Here is an 11,050-nt window from a genome sequence, read left to right on the forward strand (position 1 = left end):
TAAGAATTATAGAGAACGCGCAGTAGATATAAATTATCTTACTTGATCAACTCGAAGGAAAGAATTTCCTGTGTCAAACAAATTACCACAAGTCTAACTCATTCTTATCAGTGTAGTTATTACTGGTTGGAAAAAAAGAAAGGCACAATATTTGTTGCATACCTGAGAATCCTTGAGTTTGTCCTGTTTCTCTGCCATTGTCTTCTGTCCTTCAGCCATTCCTTGCAATGTATCTGATGCCAGGTTATTCAGCTCTGCTTGACTTTCCTGCAAATGAGTTATGTTAAAATTTTAGAACTCTCTATTTTCACCATGATCTAGCCTAGTTGTCTATTGCCCCAACTGATACTTCTGCTTCACATCTGCTTCTTTTTCAGGCATGGCTAACAAAATATCCACTTCTAGAAAAATTATAAATTGATTTTCTGAGTCATTCCATATCAACTCACCTAATTTTCAGAAAAGGTTGGCTGGTCACCCTCTCAGATTTTCTTTAAAATCACTTATATCATAGACCTATGGGTCAAATGAACACATTTCAAGCGGTAGGTCTCAACTCCTTGTCGTTTCTGAGTTATGGCTCATTGAATATTTGATGTTTTTTGACGCAATTTGTCCACTTCCCATTGAAATACACACAAAATTGTCCTAAATACCAACCCAAATTTTATTATGTGGGAAATGACCCACCATAATCAAACTCTCACATATTCAAAATACTTCTATGATGTTCCTCTGTACCAGAAATCAAAGTGGTGTCAAGCCATCTTCATGGTTAAATGACTGTTTGGAGATCGCATTGAAATACACAGTAATGTTCTAATTCCCAAAATGCAAAGTTCATCAATTTACTGTGTATTTCAATGAGAGATTCAAACACTAATTTAACCATGAAGATGGCTTGACACCACTAAGATTTTTGGTACAGAGAACATCATACAAGTATTTTGAATTTGTGTGAGTTTGGTTATGGTGGATTATTTCCACAAGGTCAAATGGGGTCACTGACGGGGGTCTTTTGGCCGAGGAGTCATCTTTGAGCCCCTGTGAAATTTTTATTAAGCCAATGAGTGGTCTACCCTGCTATAGGGGGTCACACCTGAACCTATATTGCCTACTAAAGGCAAAATAGATGATGTCTGACATCTAGGATGAACAGGAGGGGGGGGGGTCAAAAACAGGAATATGTCATGTGCGTCAACACGAACATGCATTTTAATGTCTATATCATCAAATGGGGATGAGATACATTGTTTATGAGTCCAGAATCTGGTTATAGGTCAAAGACACCCTAGATTCCAATTTGTAGCCCTGTAGCTTACCCCTAGGGGAAAATATGAATGTCTAAACTCGGAAGAAAATTAAAAAAAAAAAAAAAAGGGGGAGTCTGACCCAATTTTCAATAGGCGGTTCTCGGAAATGACAAGGAGTAGAGACCTACCGTTTGAAATGTGTTCATTTGGCACATAGGGCTATGATATAAGTGATTTTAAACAAAATCTGAGAGGGTGACCAGCCAACCCATTAGGTGATTTGAGATGGACTGACCCTTCTGTGAGTTTTGAATATTCCTAAATAATTTTATATTGCATCCCAAAGAAAAAAATGTTTTTTTGGGCACATGCATATTCTGGTAAGTAGGAAGTGTAATAAAGCTATTATTTGTGTCTTGCATTGTCTTATTCCCTGCTACATGTAGGGTGAAGCATATAGACCACCTCATTCTTCTTTAAAATAATTAATACATGTATGGTTTTATATAAGGTATGCACTGAAATGCACTGGGAGCATGGTAAACAATCCAAAGGCTTGCTATTTCCCTCTCCATGAGTGGCATGGAAATGTGACAGAGTCTACCTTAGCCGACTTTAATTCCTGGAGCTTCAACAGATGGTCAAAATTATTACAACACATATGGTGAACACCTAATCCAACTATTGTCATTATTATGTTTTGATGGATCCAAGTTGTGATAATATTGGATCCAAAACATAATAATGATAAAATTGGATGCTTTACGCCCAATATTTATTGGTCTCGCTATGATAAAATATTGGACTCGACTACATGTATGTCTCGTCCAATATTTTAAAACTAATAGCTCGACCAATAAATATGGGCTCAACCGATCCAATTTTATATCAACCTACGTGCATTTACCATACCTGCATATATTGCATGAAGTGTACTTGTTCTTCTGTGCTGGATGCCAGATGATTGACCGCTATCTGCGTCTGACGTTGGAATTGTTGTTGTCTGACAGAATAACACACTGATCTGGCTCGGTTGCTGATGATATGGTATGAGTTCCATGTGTTTGGGTCCATTGGTTTTGTACATTCAGCAACAGTCTGCATCATTTTGAAAAGAACACAAAACAAAAAGTGTAACAACAACTAAACAATTGGGGTATGAAGTATGGATCCATGTGATTTATTATTATGAGATTGAGCTATGTTCCAAGATTGTGCTAAACTTATAATTGGGAAAAAATATCATGGCTCAAAATAAAAACACACATTTTTTTAAATTGTCCATAAAAATCCCACTGGCAGCAACTTATGGCATGGACCTGAATTCTTGACATTGGGATTTTCAGAAGATGTGCACACTGCACAGCTCTCTATTTGTATGTGAAAAAAAGGAGCTCATGTGCGCCATTTACATATATTGTAGGTGAATCTTTACGGTACAGTAGGCCTACAATCGTTTCTGTAAATTTCAATACCATTGAGACAATTCACTTTTTGATCTCTACTCACCATGTCTTCAGTACATGTGTAAGTGGGTCTTCCTTCTGCCTTTGACTGGCAGTTGAGTAGTGCCACACCTAGCTTTGCCAGCTCTTCTTCTGTGATGTCACTACAAGATGTCTTTAGCTCAGCAATAATCTGCAAAACAAGCAAAAGCAAAGGCACATCAAATTTCCACACATAGCCAAATATAAGACCTTTAAAAAAAACCCTTTTACCGAGCTTAATTAAATTGAGCCATCAAAGTGACCGATCATATACTGGTAAATAGAAAGCTGTAAAAACTAATTTAAAACCTAGTTACCTGGGTCTACACAAAAAATAATCATGTGATCAATTCAGATTGAAATCTACATCATTCTGATTTCGACTTCTTGTAGTTGTACGTCCCTTTGCACATGGCAATGGCATCTTTTTACTTTTCTGTTTGTATGTAAGTTAACTTGCTTTGTAAAACACATTAAAATTAAAAATTTGTTCACATCCCCATCATTTTGAAAAAGTGAGTGAGGGAAGGAGGTGCTTGGGTTTTTTTTTTTGGTTTTTTTTGGCTGATTTAAGGGATCTGGAATGAGCTTTTTGAGCGTTTCGACAGTATTTTTTGTGGGACATGAGAGCACATCAGACATATCGAATTGCATTCTGAATACGAAGAATGTCTTTCTGATATCAAATAATTTTCATTTTTGAAATTCACGATATAATACAAATTTTATGACAAATTATTAAAATTTGATATTTTTCACATTTTTGATATATAACAGTCCTCAAAGTAAATTTCATAAATCTAATTCTAATGATATATTCTTAAAGAGTATGTAGCTGGGAGGAAAAGCCGACGGTCAATTGAAAATTTTGACCTTTCATATTGAAGATATGGATATTTTTCCCCAAAAGACCTAATTTTTTTGGTGTTTTGGGAAAAAAATCCATATCTTCAATCTGAAAAAAGGTCACAATTTTAATTGATCGTCGGCTTTTTATCCCACCTACATGTACATACACCTTAAGTATAAATCATCAGATTTATAAAGTTTACTTCGAGTACTGTTAAATATCAAAAATATCAATTTTTAATCATTTGCCATAAAATGTGTATTACTTTGCGAAATTCAAAAATCAAAATTATTTGATATCAGAAGGACATTCTTCGTATTCAGAATGCAATTTGATATGTCTGATGTGCTCTAATGTCCCACAATAAATACTGTCCAAACATTCATACCCCACCCCTTAAGCTGAATCTGCCAGGAAAATGATGAAGCCCTTTTCAAATAAGATTACTATTAGGGTTGTTTTACAATCAGGGTACATTTGGGCTGAGCACCATATTGTGCCCTGTTTCAAATATTAGATTAACTTATGATTAAAAGTTGCCATGCCTAATTATTGGCCCTTATTAGTTCCACCTACAGCCACAAAGAAACTGTTTGAAATGCTTAGCAAATGATGAAAATATACATTTCTGTATGATTTTGGGACAAAATAGGCGGCTCATTTGACCTTTGTGAACTTTGCAAATGATATATCACTGCCAGCATTAACATAAAAACATATTTTGACAGTTCAGAAGTAATGTTTGAAACATGATTGTTCAAAATTGAGAACCATGTAAGATTGCGACTGTTTCATAAATTGTACCATTTCTTCAAATTTATGTTGAAAATTCCGTCAAAAAATGTCTTCTCCGAATACAAGCTCGTTATCCATAGTTAAAATTGACCCAAGACTAAAATTATATTTTCTTGAAAAACACTTATATTATATCTATATATCCTACAAACTCATAAACACTTAGTCCACTTACAATTAGTTTTCCATGTATCACATGTTTGAAAGTTGCGCGTCAGGTTTCCGTCAAAATGTGTCCTCTCCGAAAAATTGGGTACCGGTATACAGAAACATGTGTCAAAAACATGTTTCTGGCATAACTTGAAACTCTGAACACTTGACGCCTAATTTTTTTTACAGATTTCCTATTTGACCCATCTACAACACAAAAACAAATAAATTGAGGAAAAACTAGACACTTCATTTTTCACCCCGAGTGAGACAATCCATATAGGGTATAATCTTCTTCCACGGTAAACCAAGCAGCTTCCGTGGTAAACCTTATAGCGCCATCACTTGATGAAAGTACGTTATTAGTAGGCGTGAGTTAAAAGCTATCTGGGCTAGAACTATTGCGACTGTAGGGGTGAGCTTGCCTACAGGTAAAAAAAAAAATACTCGTGGCGGTTATATTACACGTCTAGTTTAGGGCAACGGGGGTGGAAAGGAGGGTAGGCCTGCTACGGGGATGTGCAACAGATTCGGGGTGCATTTTGGTTTATTGATGGCCCTCAATTTCATGAAAATTTGGTTTAAGAAAGATTGTTTTTATTTATTTTTAAATTAATTTGTTTCCCAAATTTTATATCGGAAAGTGTGCCATTTTTTTTATTGTTACCATGGCGCATGCGATAATAAATAGGCCTATTAATATAATTTTTAAATGCTATTTTATTATTTTGTTATTAATTAAAATCTAAAATAGTATAAAATCGTATATGATGCCTTATATTAAAGTTTAAAACGTTCTTCCAATATTAATAACTATTATTAAATAATTCCTAACATCTCGGACAACACGCCCCTCCCCCAATACACACACCCCCACACCCCTACACCAACAACCACATGCCAAGTCTTGGCGAAAGTCTACCTTGCACATCGTGCAAGCGTGCGTGCACCATCCAGCATTGTCCCGCTAAAATACACTACCCTATTACGAGCAATGGAATAGCCCGTCAATCATGCACAGTGGTTGCTCCTGGAAGGAAGATTATACCCGATGTGCTGGTATGTAACAGAGCAAAAAGCATGAAACAGATGTGGGAAATGGACGCGCGTCCAGTCTGCAATAAAGGCCAAATGGACGTGGAAAATGGCCAAATGGACGCGACAAAAATGCCCAAATGGACGTGGCAAATGGACGTGATAGTCTTTATCTCCAGCCGTTTACGGCCAATACCTATTAATTGAATAAAAGTCAATTCAGTACTATACATATTTATTAAGCTTTATTATGTAGAGACGGGCCGCAAACTGCATGTTTTACCCGTACAGTTTGCTGCAAAAATAATAATTTAGGCCTGACCGATATTCGACAACATTTTAAATATTAAACATGTTAAATGTCGTAAAACATTTTTATTTTATTTCTGTATTATCGAAACCAGAGCGAATTAAGTGCTGTTTATAGGTCCTGCATCTGTGGAAACCGGCGCTTATGATAAGTTTTGATCATCATTCATCACTCATTTCTATGCCTTATCATTTTATTATTATTATTATTAGTGTTATTATTAGTATTATTATTATTATTATCTATATATAATAATACGCATCGTCTATCTGTGTGTCTGTCTGTCCGCCTATTTTCTCGGAGACTAGGGGTCGCACGTTCCTCAAACTTGGTGGGTGGGTGCAGCTTGACCCAATACAGAACAAGTTTGTATTGGTTAGTGGGTCAAGGTCACACAAGGTCATCTAGGGGTCATCTGAGGTCAAATTAGCAAAAACTGTCATATATGGGCATGATACTTGGTAGGTACAGTAGGCCTAAGCATTTAGAGCCAAATTTTTTGAAGGTCATTTTGGGGTCATCCAGGGGTCATCTGAGGTCAAATAATTTAAAACTGTCGTATGGGCATCTGTCTGTCCGCCTATTTTCTCGGAGACTAGGGGTCGCACGTTCCTCAAACTTGGTGGGTGGGTGCAGCTTGACCCAATACAGAACAAGTTTGTATTGGTTAGTGGGTCAAGGTCACCCAAGGTCATCTAGGGGTCATCTGAGGTCAAATTAGCAAAAACTGTCATATGGGCATGATACTTGGTACAAATGTAGGTACAGTAAGCATTTAGAGCCAAATTTTTTGAAGGTCATTTTGGGGTCATCCAGGGTCACCCAGGGGTCATCTGAGGTCAAATAACTTAAAACTGTCGTATGGGCATAAAACTTGGTGGGTACAGTCAACATTTAGAACCATCATTTTGGGGTCATTCAGGGTCATCTGAGGTCAAATAATTAAAAACTGTCATATGGGCATGAAACTTGGTGGGTACAGTCAACATTTAGAGCCAAATTTTTCAAAGGTCATTTTGGGGTCACCAGGGGTCATCTGAGGTCAAATTAGTAAAAACTTTCAAATGGGCATGAAACTTGGTGGGTACAGTCTTGGTGGGTACGGCTTTCTTTCGAGCCAAATTTTTGAAGGTCATTTAGGGGTCACCAGGGGTCACATGAGGTCAAATAAGTAGAAAACTGTTGGATGGGCATGAAACTTGGTGGGTACAGTCACCATGAGTCCCGCCATCAGCCAGGTAATCGCACCCAGCCGAGAACCGCCAAATACGGGTAACCGCCTAGTTATTATTATTATTATTATTATTATTAATTATTATTATTATTATTAGTGTTATTATTATTTATGTACACATTCTTGCTTCAAATTTTTAGCCATTGAATTATGATAATGTTTAGTCATTTATGTTCATGAATGTTCAAAACGACCAGCTCAAAGGCTGGGTGTGTGGTGTAGGCCTATAGGTAACATTTAAATTGAATTGAATAGTATGCAAGAACGTGTTTAACTTTGGAGGTGACGCTATGCCTATAAGCCTATAGTTTGTGAGGACGCCCCTTTTCAGCATCGCTGTCACCCCCCCCCCCCCCCACACACACCCTACCACTTTTTTCATGTTCTACCATAGGCTACACCCAAAGACCCCTTAATTTGCCATTTATTTTTTCATCGCCCCAAGGGCCCTTATTTTAAACAGCAAATTCATTTATCATCATAGGAACAAAATTTTACATAATCTTTTGAAATAACAAAGCAATTTAGCGAAAACTATAGAGCTTAGACCTACTGTGGGTTTGTTTTGGCTCTCACCCAAAGACCATAGGCCCTATTTGAAGAAAAAAATCATGTTTTCACCCATGCCCGCCTTAGGTCCAAACGGTCCGTCTCTCACCCAATGACCCAAATTGTACTCTTTGGTCTTACCGAATGCCATGATCATGCCTTCATGCGGCCCTATACGTATATCGGTACCAATTTCATATGAGTGTCCCCGGGAGGTAAACATTTATAAATACTTAGACCTACAAACTTCCTCCATGGGCATGTTTAATAATTACTCTCGTATCTATATAAAAAACAACGGCATTCATTCACCATGTTCACACATCTATATCCTTTTAAATCAGAAAATGGTTCTTTCTGACCTTTACAAAACCTTTTTCATGTATATAAATGGTTATTTCTGCAGCATACAAATGTATAGGCCATACCACCAAATTCCATTCATGTCAAAACTGCAATACAAAATACACACCCATCCGACTTACACAGCCCCATCCTACAAACACACCCGCGGTATTATAGATGTTGAGCGCAGAATTCGGAAAAATGCGTTTTGAGCTCACCATATTGATTCCGATTTTGCGTTTGCTAGTTATGCATGATTATGTGTAGGCCCTATTACACGGCTCCATAGACAATCTGTAGGGTTATAATTTCGTTCTGGTATACCATTTTTTAATGTTATGTATATTGTATAATGTATTATTTTGGCATGGAAATAAAATATCTATTTATCTGTTATGTTTCTTTCATTTATCATGCTTATGCCTATACCTTTCTGCCTGTTATACATGCATCCCGGCATGCACATTCAATTCAATTCACAATTCACAAGTTTATTCACGTTAAATATAAGCATGATACATTGCACATCATATTTCTTTTCTGATTTCTAGGAAACACCACACCTATATTAGCTTATATACATGTATTATAATATATTTATAATCATACTTATTTTATGAAAAAAGGTGCAATCTGATTATTCTGATTTGTAAATTGTTCATTTTGTGAACATGCCGATGACAGCTGCAGTACATGGTACTGTATCGGTGCTCCCTGAAAGAGGTTATTCAAATTCTTTGGTGAATAATAGCATTTTCATGAATGAAACATAGCATACGACGTGCATATGCACAAATAAATTAAATTGGTCCTGTACTGTTACCAAAAAATAAATATCATGTTGTTTGAATTGGCGCAATTAAAAATAGGCCCTACCTTTGCTGTCCGTGTTATGATGTGTTCTTATGAAATAAAAAAATTAAATAAGTAACCACCAAGGAACACAAAAAAGAGTAAAACCTAAATCACTCGGACTAATACAACCCACCTCGATACATTTATGGACCATGATAGATGATGAGCGCAAAATGCGAAAAAATGCTTTTTGAGCTCCCCATATAAATGGCATCACAAACGCCTCACCATATCAACTACAGGGCCTATAATATATTTACCCACTAAGCTGATCCATGTTTTTTTATAATTATTCACCACACACATAAACAAACATCAAAGTATTCTGCAAACACTAAACACGCACCCCATATCATTGATAGACTTTGAAAGATTTTGAACGCAGAATGCCAAAAAATAAATTTCAGAGATCTTGAAGATAATCAACAAATTTGATCAAAATAAAAGCTATGACATAGGAAACTTCATTGTAAAAACAACTATAGCTAAAGAACTTGTTCAAACCTCTTACAGGTATTCATTACGATATTCATAGCTAGCTATCATAGGCCTACAAGAAAAAGTAATAAGTATAATCAAACAAGAAACATAAAGTATTCACTGATCATTCAATCAGGACTACGCTTGGACAGTATTTTTGTGGGACATGAGAGCACATCAGACATATCGAATTGCATTCTGAAATACGAAGAATGTCCTTCTGATATATAAGATAATTTCGATTTTTTTAATATTCACAATACAGTGTGGGCCAAAAACAACTTTACCCAATTTCAGAGGGCGATTGCTCGAATTATAGAAGAGCTATTCATGATAATGTTACATATTCTAAATGTATATCTTTCTAAGAGTATGTGATGAAGAAATGAAAGCAAAAGAAGCTAAATTAACAAAATGGTGCTAGTTTTACGTCCGAGGGTCAAAAATCCCTTTGTCCACACGTAATTCAATGGGATTTGTCCGATTGCTAAGAGTAAGGCATGTACATATGCGTTAGGCATGCATGTATAATTAGTAAACATGTTTGGCTTGTCTTTGAAAAGTGATGATTGTTTTATATGCATGAAAGAAATACAATCGATTTTAATCCCCATTTACTTGTCAAGTACTCGAACTTCACTCCTGTCATTGACCAACAATTAGCATAAAAGGTCGCGTGTCATGAGGTGGTCCATTTTGTGTTACATGGTCAAAATGGTCAAAAAAATTCTTTTCGCCAGCCCATTCGGGCTGGTACCTGTTTCAGGTTTGGGGTCAGTTTACTCAAGAGATTATATTTTAGTGGTATTGGAATGATTTTTTTTTTTACTTTTTGTGGTTAAATTTTTTTCAAATATTTTAATTCGATTTGTTAGGAAAAGTAAGTATGTTTTGCCGTTTCAACGAACGCCAACGAGCGAGTATTACCAAAGTTATGTTTGAACTAATTAATTATGACTTTAAAAGTTTAAAGGCCTAAATGTAACAATAATAGTTAATATAGCATCATATGGTCAGCAGAAGAAAATCTGACATCACCTATGATGTCATATCAGTGACCTTGACCGGGGGTCCTAACTCCTTGACCACTGAACAGCGTGATATCATGTTGATAACAGATCTATAGAATCAAAATCTTCATCATATCCCGGATCATATCACAGATTCTCAACAATCTGTGATCATATGGACCATATTGATGTGAAAGTAGTTATCTATCATATCCTGTGTCGCTTTTATGGATAAAAATGACTCAAAATGTTATTGATGAAATGGTTGCTATCATAAACATCAGTTTTGTCTTTTCAACGGGAAAAATCCGATGCAAAATAAAGTTTTTAGGGCCTAGCTATAATATGGGCACAATTTATGCATATAGTATTGAACAATGTACCCCATTTGACATGCACTTATAGATAAATAAATTGTCTTACTTTATTAATTTAATAACTTCTTTATTATAAATAAAATGACACATAACTATTTGATTCATAAAATTACATTCAACAAAATGATTGAAGAGAAAACACACAAGGCACTAGGCAGACTGTTATAGAATGGAGTATGTAAGATGCCATGTCCATAGCTTCAGCAGGAGTTTCCGACTAGCAATCAACATGATCAGCACATTCAGAAAAACACAGTTTAAGAGTGAAGATTGTAGTGAGTAACCAGTCCTTTATAAATGTGCTGGCCACTATCTATTAT

The 11,050-nt window shown here is 36.0% G+C and overlaps 1 protein-coding gene across 1 annotated transcript in view; it reads right to left on the reverse strand.

Annotated features, from left to right (window-relative positions):
- Nucleotides 1-11,050, reverse strand: part of LOC140152896 (protein brambleberry-like) — a 34,247-nt gene that overhangs the window by 14,507 nt on the left and 8,690 nt on the right. Inside the window, exons 2-4 of the mRNA XM_072175429.1 lie at nt 2,763-2,891; nt 2,166-2,351; nt 163-267 (exon numbers count right to left, since the gene is read on the reverse strand). Coding sequence (XP_072031530.1) covers nt 163-267; nt 2,166-2,351; nt 2,763-2,891 — 420 coding nt within the window. The remainder of the gene's footprint in view (nt 1-162; nt 268-2,165; nt 2,352-2,762; nt 2,892-11,050) is intronic.

Source organism: Amphiura filiformis, chromosome 1, assembly GCF_039555335.1.
Source record: "Amphiura filiformis chromosome 1, Afil_fr2py, whole genome shotgun sequence".
Classification (NCBI taxonomy): Eukaryota; Metazoa; Echinodermata; class Ophiuroidea; order Amphilepidida; family Amphiuridae; genus Amphiura; species Amphiura filiformis.